This window comes from Pan paniscus, chromosome 12 (genome assembly GCF_029289425.2).
Source record: "Pan paniscus chromosome 12, NHGRI_mPanPan1-v2.0_pri, whole genome shotgun sequence".
Taxonomy (NCBI): Eukaryota; Metazoa; Chordata; class Mammalia; order Primates; family Hominidae; genus Pan; species Pan paniscus.
The window spans coordinates 82,096,376-82,111,363 of record NC_073261.2 but is presented as its reverse complement, the minus strand read 5'-3'; the positions used below and the strand labels follow the sequence as shown (position 1 = coordinate 82,111,363).

General features: G+C 41.1%; 1 protein-coding gene across 3 annotated transcripts in view; it reads left to right on the top strand.

Annotated features, from left to right (window-relative positions):
- The window catches only part of SLC3A1 (solute carrier family 3 member 1), a 57,431-nt gene that overhangs the window by 35,067 nt on the left and 7,376 nt on the right, over positions 1-14,988 (top strand). For all 3 annotated transcript variants that reach the window (XM_003822652.5, XM_055108020.1, XM_055108021.1), the window contains 4 exons: positions 1,778-1,897; positions 2,810-2,934; positions 5,876-6,071; positions 14,282-14,449. In XM_003822652.5, the coding sequence (XP_003822700.1) occupies positions 1,778-1,897; positions 2,810-2,934; positions 5,876-6,071; positions 14,282-14,449 (609 nt within the window). The remainder of the gene's footprint in view (positions 1-1,777; positions 1,898-2,809; positions 2,935-5,875; positions 6,072-14,281; positions 14,450-14,988) is intronic.

Here is a 14,988-nt window from a genome sequence, read left to right as displayed (position 1 = left end):
AAAAAGTTAAGTCAGCCCACAGCCTTTTCTGATTAAAAATCCCTCCAGGGGTTTCCCATCACCCTCACAAAAATCCCAGATGTTTCCTGTTAACTACAAAGCTGAGCATGATGAGTTAGTTCTCTTTACCTCCTCCTACTCTTACTTATGCTCCTCTGGCCACACTGGCCACCCCCCTATCCCTGCCACTGCCTTTTTTTTTTTTGAAACAGGATCTCCTTCTGCCACCCAGGCTGGAGTGCAGTGGCATGATCTTGGCTCACTGCAACCTCCGATTTTTAGGTTCAAGCAATTCTCATGCTCAGCCTCCCAAGTAGCTGGGACTACAGGTGCATGCCTCCATGCCCAACTAATTTTTGTATGTTTAGTAGAGGCGGGGTTTTACCATGTTGGCCAGGCTGGTCACAAACTCCTGGCCTCAAGTGATCCACTCGCCTCGGCCTCCCAAAGTGCTGGGATTATAGGCGTGAGCCGCTGCACCCGGACTAACCACTTATTTGCACCAGTCTTCATCTCTCTAATCTTTGGCTTCAGCATTAAAAATGCCTGGGAACAAGGCAGCCCACGATGATGCTCTCAGGAGCAGGTGAGGCAGGGGAGAGGCTGAGCAGGCAATGACTACCTTCTCTTTAGCAAGGTGTGTTGGAAGAGTAGGGCAGGAGAGGAGAGTGAGCCAGGGGCATTCATACAATAATTGGGTTTCCAGCACACACCTTTGGAAGAAAGTCTGTCACCAAAGAATAAAATTAAATGTATGAGAACCTGGATTTTTAGCTTAACCATTTGTGTTTGGGATCAATTTATCTGTGAAATTAAAGCCAGTGGAATAATGTAGATTCCTTTTTTTTTTTTTTTTTTTTTAAAGACAGAGTTTTGCTCTTGTTGCCCAGGCTGGAGTGCAATGGCCCAATCTCGGCTCACCACAACTTCCACCTCCCGGGTTCAAGTGATTCTCCTGCCTCGGCCTCCCGAGTAGCTGGGATTATGGGCACCCGCCACCATGCCTGGCTACTTTTTGTATTTTTAGTAGAGACAGGGTTTCATCATGTTGGCCATGCTGGTGTTAAACTCCTGACCTCAGGTGATCCGCCTGCCTCGGCCTCCCAGAGTGCTGGGATTACAGGCATGAGCCACCGTGCCCAGCCCATTTCATCTTTTATTATCTGAGTGTATTCAAGACAACACTTGTATCTGAGTTTTACCACAGGATCGTCACTATTCTTAGTTATTTACTTGGTTGATGGTTGATTCTATTTTTTTTCTGTGTGTTCCTTCCATATTACTCCTAGCAGGAGATCCTTTAATATCTAAGCACTTCACCTCTCATCTGCCTTCCTAATAAGGAGTGAAATATTTAACTATTGAACAATGTGTTATTTTCTTTGAGTTTGCAGTGACAGTTAAGGAGTTGGGCATGAGGGAGATGAGAAACTTTCCTAGTTTATTCTGAGTCCTATCTTTTTTTATGGTTTCATTCTTTCATTTTTAGTAGATTCTCTAAACTTTGAAAACATCCTTATAACATCCATTACAAATGTAACTAATTGTAATTCTGAATTCACATATGAAGGAGGTGTGGGAGTCGCTAAATGCAGTTAGAGTGCATTTTAGTAAGACAGTTATGCTAAATAGATAAAAATAGACTGTGAATACTGTGCTTGTTCTGTATGTAGATATCTATTTTATGATGCCAAGTCGTTAACAGTCAAAACTTTTATTAAACGTTGTGATAATAACGTAGTTAATGTAACCAAGCATTTTGCTTCTTCATCTTTAGGAAATTTTACGGTTCTGGCTCACAAAGGGTGTTGATGGTTTTAGTTTTGATGCTGTTAAATTCCTCCTAGAAGCAAAGCATCTGAGAGATGAGATCCAAGTAAATAAGACCCAAATCCCGGTAAAGTTTTATTTTAAACGTTTTTCTTTTGCCTTTTCTGAAAATGTCATCAGAGTGTTTTCTTTCTCAGCCTGAGATACCAGTTACAAAGATGAGTTTTGTCCTGTGTCTAGCAAGTACCTTGATTTATTTCTTTAGGAAATGTGCAAGAGTTTCAAATGCATATGCACTAGATGTTTTTTTCCACTGGTTCCCTCCAGAGCGAGGGATCCCTTGAGGAGTCCTTCAGTGACAAGGGTTCTGAAGACATGGACAGTGTGGGCTCTACCAAGGGCCACAAAATAGAGGACATTTACTCCTGCAATTTTGTCATCTGACATAGGCTCAAGTGAGGAGGCCTTGGCTTGTATGAGATGTAATTTTTTGTTTTGATTCTAGGAGATTATTGTCATCCTAGAAAGACGTAGAAATGAGACACTGACATAGAAATCCTACAAAGATACAGCAACTAGGAAAAATTTACTGAAACTCCGAGAAAGTATAACAGTTAGGAGAAAGGATAGTGATGGTAAAGAAACAAATTTAAGTGCATGATGTTAATAGTTTTGTGAGCAGATAAAGTATACATGTAATAATGAGCTCTATAACCACTAAGATCTTTTTTTTTGTTTTTAAAAGGGTCTGAAACATTTTGACAATTATGTGTTGAGAACTCTGTAATCAGTGTTTTGCTTGGTAAAATTTATTTGCTAAAATGGATGACAGTTTATTAGAGAAATATTGCTTAGTAGATTTATACAGTTAACAACTTGAGCATCAAATGAAGCATTCTTCTCCATCCACAAAACCATGTTTGAGTGTGCGTCTCGCTTGGCTTGAGCCCTTTGAAGAGGTTGTCTACATTCACATAGAGCGAGCTGTGGGCATGCGATGTATGAAATGAGGGTAACCATGTCGTCCTGGTTTTCAAAGGACACGGTCACACAATACTCGGAGCTGTACCATGACTTCACCACCACGCAGGTGGGAATGCACGACATTGTCCGCAGCTTCCGGCAGACCATGGACCAATACAGCACGGAGCCTGGCAGATACAGGTGACCACGGCATATGCTCTCATTTCTTCCCAGGCTTAGTGTGTGACCTGCAGTGTATCCCTCACAACCAAGTGTATTTGGAGGTTCAAGTAATAATGTAACAAGCCTGCATAACTCTAATTGATTACAGTTTGGTTGTACCAGGGCCTGCCATATTCCTTTCCTGTTTGCTTATTTTGCTGACTTTCAGTTTCCTCTTTTGTAAAATGATGCAGATCACACTACGTACTTCACAGGAGTTTTGTGAAAATTAGGTTAATGAAAAAGAGATTATATTAGCTAAATGTTAGCCATGAGCTATTATTTTTTCTTTTTCAAAAACCAGTTCCAGGCCGGGCACAGTGGCTCACGCCTGTAAACCCAGCACTGTAGGAGGCCAAGGCAGGCAGATCACGAGGTCAGGAGTTTGAGACCAGCCTGGCCAACGTGGTGAAACCCCATCTCTACTAAAAATACAAAAAATTAGCTGGGCGTGGTGGTATGCACCTGTAATCCTAGCTGGGTGTGGTGGTGGGTGCCTGTAATCCCAGCTACTTGGGAGGCTGAGGCAGGAGAATCACTTGAACCCGGGAAGCAGAGGTTGCAGCGAGTCAAGATTGCACCACTGCACTCCAGCCTGGGCGACAGAGCGAGACTCCATCACAAAAAAAAAAAAAAAAAAAAAAAAAGAAGAACCAAAAAAACAAAACCAGCTCCAGCTGGGTGCGGTAGCTCATGCCTGTAATCCCAGCACTGTGTGAGGTCGAGGCTGGTGGATCACCTGACGGTGTTCGAGACCAGCCTGGGCAACATGGCGAAACCCCTCCTCTACTAGAACTACAAAAATGGGCAAGGTGGCACATGCCTGTAATACCAGCTACTCGGGAGGCTGAGGCAGGAGAATTGCTTGAACCGGGGAGGTGGAGGTTGCAGTGAGCTGAGATCATGCCACTGTGCTCGAGTCTGGGCAACAGAGCAAGACTCCATCTCAAGAAAAAAATAAAAATACCAGCTCCTTCTCTGCAGTATTATTTTTATCATTGTTATTGGATCTATAGTTTCCTTGTACAGTATATAAATCCATATGTTTCAGCTAAAGTATCAGGAACACAGCTTTGGAATCAGGTAGGTCTGAAGGAGTCCTGCTCTGTAGCTGTGTGACCTAGGGCCGGTTAATTAACATAAGTCTCACTTTTCTCATCAATAAAAAAAGGATAGCAATAACCTTTAAGGAGAAGGTTATTTCATCTCCTTAAAGTAGGTACTCCGATTACTCTGTCTCCATTTTATAGACAAGGAAACTGAGGCTCTGAGCATGTATGTAACGTCCACAGGTAGGAGTGGCAGCTATGGGATTTGAACTGAAGCAGTTGGGCTCCAGAGACCATGCACTTATCCATAAATATGCTGCCTCAAATAGCTAAAGCCAGCATTGATCGGAGTCATTTCAGGTGAATGTGTCTTCCCCCAGGGTTTTGCTTTCAGCAATTGAGAGTGCACACCAATAATAAGGCAAGATGTTATAGGGACTCCAATACAAGGGGGAAGTTCTTTTGAAGAAAATACCCCACCTTATTTGCAGACATAAACTTTAGATTCTAAATGGAGTGATGAGAATTGCTAAAGAAAGTCTTCACGGATGTCAACGAGTTTTAGTGTCAGGATGTTACTGAATTTTGATTCTAGGAGATTATTTCTCCTAGGATTCTAGGTTTAGAAAGAAAAGAACAGGCTGGGTGCGGTGGCTCATGCCTGTAATCCCAACAGTTTGGGAGGCCAAGGCGGGCAGATCATCTGAGGTCAGGAGTTTGAGACCAGCCTGGCCAACATGGTGAAACCCTGTGTCTACTAAAAACACAAAAAAATTAGCTGGGCATGGTGGCGGGTGCCTGTAATCCCAGCTACTCGGGAGGCTGAGGCAGGAGAATCGCTTGAACCTGGGAGGTGGAGGTTGCAGTAAGCCAAGATCACGCCATTGCACTCCAGCCTGGGCAATAAGAGTGAAACTCTGTCTCAAGAAACAATAACAAAGAAACAACCAATATAGACTGAGATCCAATTTTTTTTTTTTTTTTTTTTTTTTTTAAAGACATTCTCACTTTGTTGCCCAGGCTGGAGTGTGGTGGCATGATCTCATCTCACTGCAACCTTCACCTCCCAAATTCAAGTGATTCTCCTGCCTTGGCCTTCCGAGTAGCTGGGATTACAGGCGCATATCACCACACCTAATTTTTGTATATTTGGTAGAGATGTTTCTCCACGTTGGCCAGGCTGGTCTCAAACTCCTGACCTCAAGTTATCCACCTGCCTCGGCCTCCCAAAGTGTTGGGATTACAGGCGTGAGCCACTGCACCTGGCACCCAAATGTGTTTCATTTTTTGGGGGGGGGGGTGGATTTTTCTGCCTTTTTATTATTATACTTTTAGTTCTGGGGTACATGTGTACAACATGCAGGTTTGTTACATAGGTATACATGTGCCATGTTGGTTTGCTGCACCCATCAACTTGTCATTTACATTAGGTATTTCTCCTAATGCTATCCTTCCCTTAGCCCCCCACCCACTGACAGGCCCCGGTGTGTGATGTTCCCTGCCCTGTGTCCATGTGTTCTCATTATTCAACTCCCACCTATGAGTGAGAACATGCGGTGTTTGGTTTTCTGTCCTTGTGATAGTTTGCTTAGAATGATGGTTTCCAGCTTCATCCATGTCCCTGCAAAGGACATGGACTCATCCTTTTTTATGGCTGCATAGTATTCCATGGTGTGTATGTGCCACATTTTCTTAATCCAGTCTAACATTTGGTGACAGCTTGATTATGCTTTCTAGAAGGTGCTAGTCCTATATGGTTAATAGTGTGCATTCAGCCCCTACATCTTGTACATGCAAGATAAGCAGCTATGGAGTGCCTTCCCAGTCTTCTGACAGGCCCCGATGACATTGAACCTTGTCAACTCTTATAGGTTCATGGGGACTGAAGCCTATGCAGAGAGTATTGACAGGACCGTGATGTACTATGGATTGCCATTTATCCAAGAAGCTGATTTTCCCTTCAACAATTACCTCACCATGCTAGACACTGTTTCTGGGAACAGCGTGTATGAGGTTATCACATCCTGGATGGAAAACATGCCAGAAGGAAAATGGCCTAACTGGATGGTAAGTCCTCAAGACAACAGAGTACATAATGTGCTGCTGTTGCCTTTGCTGTCCAGTTACCTCTAAAATACAATGGACCTTTGTCTCTAAGTGACCATCACCTCTGCCTTATTTGGTGATTGTTCAGTGGTCAGGCCTGTCACAGCCTCTGCCAGGTTCTTTTCGTTAAGGGAGGGAGACTGCCCACTGAATGGAATGAATATTGAATGAGTGCTTGTCTATGCTCAGAACACTGCTAGGCTTTTTGGGGATGGATATCAAACCATAATTTCTCCCCACATATCTCAGAGTTTATGATGTCAATGGGAAGAAGGAGGATTTTGGGTGTGGAAGAGGTACACAGCAATTCAGGGCAACATAAAACTGTGACAAAACACCAATTTGTGGGGCAGGATGCACTGCAAAAAGCATTTAAGCTACAGAGATTCTCAGAGAAAGAATTTCTCCCCCTTCTGTACTACACTCTTCAAAACAATTTTTTTTTTTTTTTTTTTTGAGACAGGGGCTCACTCTGCACCAAGCCTGGAGTGCAATGGTGCAATCATGGCTCACTGCAGCCTCGACCTCTGAGGCTCAAGCAATCCTCCCACCTCAGCCTCCTGAGTAGCTGGGACTACAGGTGCATGCCACCATGCCTGGCTAATTATTTTTGTTTTTGTATTTTTAGTAGGGACGGGGTTTCACCATGTTGGCCAGGCTTGTCTTAAACTCCTGACCTCAAGTGATCTGCCTGCCCACCTTGGTCTCCCAAAGTGCTGGGAATACAGGCATGAGCTACCACGCCCAGCACTAACATTTTTCAAGACTGGCAATACATTACTTCAGTGAAGAACAAAAGATATAGCAATACATACCTGTGGTAACAGACCAGTATTCTCACTTCCACACCCATCAGGGTTGCTTTCCCTGATCTGATTTTTCTGTCTTTGGGTTTGAGTTAGAGGTCAATATTAGGCTCCTTCGTAAGATGTCTGTAGTATTATAGATGTAAGCCCTGCTGCTTCAAAGTCCCACGGTAATAGTGGTTTAAACAAAATGCAAGTTTCTTTCTCTCATATAAAAGACAACCTTTCTTTTCTTTCTGAGACGGAGCCTCCCTCTGTTGCCCAGGCTGGAGTGCATGGCGTGATCTTGGCTTACTGCAACCTCCACCTCCTGGGTTCAAGCAATTTTTCTGCCTCAGCCTCCTGAGTAGCTGGGATTACAGGTGCACGCCACCATGCCTGGCTAATTTTTTTATTTTTAGTACAGACGGGGTTTTACCATGTTTGTCAGGCTGGTCTTGAACTCCTGACCTCGTGATCCACCCCCACCTCAGCCTCCCAAAAGTGCTGGGATTATGGGCATGAGCCACCACTCCTGGCCTTCCTTTAATATATTATAAATGTAAACTCTAAAATGCCTCTTTAGTCTCGATAATCCTCCATCTCTCTGTATCTCTACCACCTTAGGCTGTTTCTGTGGTCTCATCGTTTAGGTCTCAGGTAGGTGTCACCACAGGAAGCCTTCTGGAGCCCCCAAATGAGGTGTCAGTTCTACCTATTGTATACTATAGCACCCGTTCATTCCCTTTCCTTAAAGTCCACACAATTCCACGATGTCTGCTTTCCCCACTAGACAGTTCACTGGTTAAGGGCAGAGGCAGGTTCCCAGCATCCTTGCACGGTGCCCACCTCACACCGAGGTGCTCAGGCTCAGGGTTTGTTACTGGTGCTGTTGTTATTCGTATGCAGTTCAGCGACTTACCAAAGGTGTGCCTTATATATATAGAGAGAGTTGCCTTACACTAGTCAATATCTTCTGTTGTACCCCCACAATACCTGTAGGTTTGATCTGGGCCCTGAAAAGTGGTATGATTTTGATACTTTTCGCACAGATCCTGCCAGCTATCTTACACAGCCTGATGAAAACCTGAAAGGATAAAGGAGAAAATGCAGCCTAGGCAGAAAAACACTGGCAGAATCTATGAACCACAATTAAGCTTATTTCAATCTTTTCTGATGCTTTAATAGGCAGGAATGTGTGTTTCCATTGCCAGAGCCTTTCTCCGTCTGGTGAGGGGAAAGAGGCTCAAATTTTTAGGCATGGTAAAAGCTTTAATTTATTAAATGTAAGTATTAAAACTATACTACAATTTTTAAATAACAGCTTTGTCGAGATAGATATAATTCACATACCATAAAACTTTTTTTTTTTTTGAGACGGAGTTTTGCTCGTTACCCAGGCTGGGGTGCAGTGGTGTGATCCCGGCTCACTTCAACCTCTGCCTCCTGGGTTCAAGTAATTCTCCTGCCTCAGCCTTTAGAGTAGCTGGGATTACAGGTGCCCACCACCACACCCAGCTAATTTTTTGTATTTTTAGTAGGGACACGGGGTTTCATCATGTTGGCCAGGCTGGTCTCGAACTCCTGACCTCAGGTGATCCACCCATCTTGGCCTCCCAAAGTGCTGGGATTACAGGTGTGAGCCACTGAGCCCAGCCAAAATTTACCGTTATTAAAGTATATAATTAAGTGGATTTTTGGTATATTCACAGAATTATGCAACCATCACCAATGTCTCATTCCAGAGCATTTTCATCACCCCCAAAATAAACCACATCTCCACTAGCAATAACTGTGCATGGCCCCTCCCTCTCTGTCCTCAGTCTCTGGCAACCACTCACCTACTTTCCGTGTCTATGGATTTGCCTATTCAGGGCATTTCATATTAATGGAGCTATACGATATGGGCCTTTTGTGTCTAGCTTCTTTCACTTAACACAGTGTTTTCAAGGTTTATCCATGTTGTAGTATGTATCAGTACATCGTTCCTTTTTATGGCTGAATAGTAACTTCCATAAAGCACATTTTGTTTATCTGATCATGAATTGACAGAGATTTGTTTTCACTTTTGGACTATTATGAATAGTGATGCTATGGACATTTGTGTACAAGTTTTTATAAAAACATGTTTTCAATTCTCTCTGATATACATCCAGGAGTGGAATTGCCCCACTGGGCATATGGTAAGTCTACATTTAACTATTTGAGGAACTGCCAAACTGTTTTCCAAAGTAGTTACACCATTTTACATTCCCACCAGCAATGTTACGAGGGTTCTAATTTTTCCACATCTCATCAAGCCTTGTGATGGTCTGCCTTTCTGATGATGGCCTTCCTACTGAGTGTCAAGTTGTTATCTCATTGCATTTTTTTTTTTTTTTTGCATTTCCCTGATGGCTAATTTTGTTGAGGGTATTTTCATGTGCTTATTGGACATCTGCATGTCTTATTTGGAGTAATGTCTGTTCAGATTCTTTGCCTATAATTAAATTTGGTTGTCTTTTTATTGTTTAGTTGTAAGAATTCCTGATATATACTGGATAGGTGATTTGCAAGTATTTTCTCCCATTCTGTGGGCTTTCATGTCACTTTCTTGATAGTGTCCCTTGAAAAGCATAAAAGTTTTTAATTTTTATGAAGTCCAATTGTTTTGTTGTTGTTGTTGCTTGTACTTTTAGTGTTATATTAGAAACCACTGCCTGGTCCATTTATTCCAGCACCACATACTAAAAAGACTATTCTTTGCTTCATTGGATTATCATGGAATCTTTGTTGAAAAATCAACTGATTGTAGGCTGGGCGTGGTGGCTCACATGTGAAATCCCAGCACTTTGGGAGGCTGAGGTGGGAGTTGAGCCCAGGAGTTCAAGTTTGCCTTGAGCCATGATTACACTCCAGGGTGAACTCCAGCCTGGGTGACAGAGTGAGACCCCGTCTCTAAATGTAAAACAAAACAAAAAAAAGAAAATCAGTTGATTAGATTTCCAGGCTCTCAGTTCTGTTCATCTATATGTCTGTCTCTATGCCTGAACACCCTGAGTTGATTAGTGTAGCTTAATAAGTTTTGACATAGAGAAGTATGGGTCCTCCAACTTTGTTATTTTTCAAGATTGTTTTAGCTGTTCTGGGTACCTTATATTTCCATGTGAATTTTAGGATTTCCATATAAATTTTAGAATAGCCAACTGGGATTTTGATAGGGATTGCATTGAATCTGTTTATCATTTTTGGCAATCATACCATCTTGTCTTCTAATCCATGAAGACAGATGTATCTTATTTAGGTCTTTAATTTCTTTGATGATGTTTTGTATTTTTCATTGTATGAGTCTTACATTTTTTGTTCAATTTATTCCTAAGTATTTTGTTCTTTTGATATTGTAAGCTGAAGTGTTTTCTTAATTTCATTATTGGATTCTTTATTATTAGTGTATAGAAATACAATAGATTTGTGTATATTGATCTTGTATCCTAAAACATTGCTGAACTTGTTTTTCGTTTCTAATAGTTTATTGTGAATTTCTGAAGAATTTTTTTTTTTTAATTTGAGGCAGAGTCTTGCTCTGTTGCCCAGGCTGGAGTGCAGTGGTGTGATCTCAGCTCATTGCAAGCTCCGCCTCCCAGGTTCACGCCATTCTCCTGTCTTGGCCTCCCAAATAGCTGGGACTACAGGTGCCTGCCACCATGCCTGGCTAACTTCTTGTATTTTTAGTAGAGACGGGGTTTCACCGTGTTAGCCAAGATGGCCTCGGTCTCCTGACCTCATGATCCGCCTGCCTCAGCCTCCCAAAGTGCTGGGATTACAGGCGTGAGCTACTGTGCCTGGCCTTCTGAGGAATTTTTTGTTTTAAAATTATTGCAAAATATACATAAAACAATTTTAAACATTCAAAAGTGTGTAATTCAGTGCATTAAATACATTCAAAATGTTGTACAACCATCACCATTATCAGTTTCTAGAACTTTTATCATCCCAAACAGAAAATCTGTACCCACTAAACAATAATTCCTCACTTCCACCACTAACCCCTGATATCCTCCATTCTCTTTTCAGCCTCTATAAATTTGCCTATTCTAGGTACCTCATGTAAGTGGAATCATAACAATATTTGTCCTTTTGTGTCTGCCTCATTTCACTTAGCTTAATGTTTTCAACTTTCCTTCATACATACAATAGCATGTATCAGATCTTACTCCTTCTTATGACTGAATAACATTCCATGGTACCTATGTAACACGTTATCTATTCATCTGTTGGTGACATTTGTGGTTTTGCCTCCTTTTGGTTGTTGGAATAATGTTAGAAACCAATGGTGTACAAGTATCTGTTTAAGCCCCAGATTTCAATTCTTTTGGATCTATACCATCGAGTGGAATTGCTGGATCACATAATACTTCTTGTTTTTGTTTTGTTTTTTGAGATGGAGTCTCACTGTATCACCCAGGCTAGAGTGCAGTGGTATGATCTCGGCTCACTGCAACCTCTGCCTCTGGGTTCAAGCAATTCTTATGCCTTAGCCTCCTGTGTAGCTTGGATTACAGGCATGTGCCAACATGACTGGCTAATTTTTGTATTTTTAGTAGAAATGGGGTTTTACCATGTTGGCCAGGCTGGTCTGGAACTCCTGGCCTCAAGTGATTTGCTGCCTTGGCCTCCCAAAGTGCTGGGATTACAGGCATAAGCCACCATGCCCAGCCTTTTTTTTTGAGACAGGGTCTCACTTTGTCACCTAGGCTGGAGCACTGTGGTGTGAACATGGCTCACTGCAGCCTTGACCTCCTGGACTCAAGCAATCCTCCTGCCTTAGCTCCCACCAAGTAGCTGGGGACTATAGGTGCATACCACCATACCTGGATAATTTTTGTATTTTTTGTGGAGATGGGGTTTCGCCATGTTGTCCAGGCTGGTCTTGAACTCCTGAGCTCAAGTGATCTTCCCACCTTGGCCCTTAAAGTGTTAGGATTACAGGTGTGAGCCACTGTGCCCAGCCTTGGATTATATAGTACTTCTGTGATTTTGAGGAACTACCAAACTGTTTTCCATAGTGACTTCTCCGTTTTACATTCCCATCAGCCATGTACGAAGGTTCCAATTTCTTTTCATCCTCACCAACACTTTTCTGTCTTGATTTAAAAAATTATACTCATCATAGTACATATGAAGTGGTATCTCATTTTTTCATATTGAATAACAGTTTTGTTGGATATAGAAATCTTGGTTTACAGTTCTTTCTTTCATCACTTCGAATATGTCATCCCATTGCCCTCTGGCCTTCATGGTTTCTGCTAAGAAGTCAGTTGCTAATCTTATTGAGACTCCTTACATGTGATGTACCAATTTTCTTTGCTCCTTTAAAGATTCTGTGTCTTTTAACGGTTTAACTGATACGTCCAAGTGTGGGTTTTTAAAAATTTTGTCCTACTTGGAGTTCATTGAGGTTCTTAGATACACAATTTAAAAAAAAATCAAATTTGGGAAGTTGTTGGCTATTGTTTTTTTAAATATTGTTTCTGACCATTTCTCTTCCTTCTCTCCTTTTGAGACTCCCATTATGCATATGTTGGTATGCATGATAGTATCCCACAGGTCTCTGAGAGTCTGGTTTTTTTTTTTTGAGACAGGGTTTTGCTCTGTTGCCCAGGCTGGAGTGCAGTGGTGTAAACATGGGTCACTGCAACCTTGATGTCCTGTGCTCAATTTTCCCATCTCAGCTTCTTGAGTAGCTGAGACTACAGGTGCATGCCACCATGCCTGGCTAAATTTTTAATTTTTTTGTAGACATGGGGTCTCACCATGTTGCCCAGGCTGGTTTAGAACTCCTGAGCTCAAGCATCTTCCTGCCTTGGTATCCCAAAGCACTGGGATTACAGGTGGGAGCCACAGCGCCTTGCCTCATTCTTCTTTTTCTTTCTGGTTCTCAGGCCAGATACTCTCAATTGAGTCTTCAAGTAAGTTTTCTGATTCCTTTGCTAGTTCAAATTTGTCAAGTCCCTCTAGTAAATGTCTCACTTTAGCTATTGTACTTCTTAACTCTAACACTTTTATTTTTTCATAATTTCTCTTATCTATTTGATAACTGTTCATATACTTTAAATTCTTCAGGCACAGGTTTTTTCTTTGAATATCAAAATATTAGCTGGTTTAAAGTCTTTGTCTAGCAAGTCCAATGTTTGGTCTTCCTAAGCAATATTTGCTATTGACTCCCCCCACCATTATATGAGCCATATTTTCCTGTTTTCTTTGACTGTTTTGTATATTTGTTGTTGTTGTTAAAAACCCGACATTTTAAGTAGTATGACAATTCTGGAAATCACATTCTTCCTTTCCCAGTGTTTGTTGTGCTCTATGTCCAGAAGTCTTGAGAAATCAAAGGGTTTCTTGTCAGAAGATCTCATGACAGCGAAAAGAATAAAAGGATGGAGGCAAAAATTGACCTAATTTTCTGGCCATAAACATAGAAAAATACTTCACAATGGTCTATAAAAACGTAATTATAAAGATCATTTTCATACAGCTAAGGAAGTTAAAAAAAAAAAAACCAACCTCCTATTTCTTGAATTGTAGCAATTAAGTCTTGTCCTAAGACTCAAGTTTGAACGCTAGTTCTGTCTTACACTACTACTTGAATAAATGATGTAATTTCTCAGAGCTTGTTTCCTCATTTGTAAAATGGAGATAGTACTTGCTAGCACTGTTGTGTGAAGGAGGGAAATATAGGTGTGAAAGTACTTTTTAAAAAGTAAAGTGCCATGCTCAGCATATGCACATGAGGGTTTGAGTTGTGGGTTATGGAGAGAGTTGTCAGGTGATTTAAAAAAATTCTTATTTAAACAAACTTATTTAAATAAGGGCTAGAATATACCTAGAACATTTAACACGGAAATATATTTACAAATAGAAAACACTCTATAAAATTTCATCTTGGACTATGTAAATTCTTTCTAAAAGTTGATTTACTTTAAAAATTTTGTCTGGATAGTTCATAAGTCAAAACAATTTTTTAAAAGAGGACACATCAGAAGTCTCTCATGCCTGTCCCTTTCACCTGGGTTCCCTTGTCTTGCTCTCTGCCACAGTTTTGCTTCCTTTCCTGTCAATATTCTCTTATCCAGATATGAGAAAATATGACTTTGTACCCTCTGAGTTTTATTTGCAATATCATTGTACAATAAATTCTTATCACCCTTTTCTTGCTCATCAGTGGCCAAGATAATAAATTGGTCAGTTAGACAGCAAATAGCAGGCCTAGGACTCAAGTCCAGGCTTGCTAGTACCAAGGTACCACATCTACTTTGTTTTCCTGCGTTGTGAACTTTCTGTGAAATAGGGTAAATCTTTCAGAAAACTGTGTATACAGCTGTGTTCTTAACAATATCTGCCTTTCAGATTGGTGGACCAGACAGTTCACGGCTGACTTCGCGTTTGGGGAATCAGTATGTCAACGTGATGAACATGCTTCTTTTCACACTCCCTGGAACTCCTATAACTTACTATGGAGAAGAAATTGGAATGGGAAATATTGTAGCCACAAATCTCAATGAAAGCTATGATATTGTAAGTTGAATACAACTTGACTATTCATCACAGCTATAAAACCAAGTATTCATTTTTTATTTTTTGCCAAATCAGAGAACTTACTATCTCTCTATTCCATTGCTGAAAATCATGGTTACTTTGCTTTTCTTTCTTACTGTTAGTAAGAATTCTCAGCTTTCTTGGTGGTCTGAGAGCTTATTTTAAAAATGCTTTGGAGCCATACAACTAATTTTCTTGGGTAGGGCATTTTAAAGATGTTTTCTACCTGATAGGCACATTAAAATTTATTTATTTATTTTGCCAGGAATACTGTGTTGAGAGGCACACTAAAATTGGAGAACCAGTGGTTTAGTTTAGAATATGATTCATTTCCCTCTACTTGAAATGTGGAGTTAGGAACACTTATTTCTTTAGTTCTCATTTGTCCTGTTTGGTCTTGGGTGACCACAGCACAAGGACCCTTTTCTTTTCTGTTATCAGGTGCAGTGCACAGCCTCAGAGTTAAGCAGTTTTTATTTTGTAGCTACAGATTTCAGAATTGTGTTGCTGGGTAGATG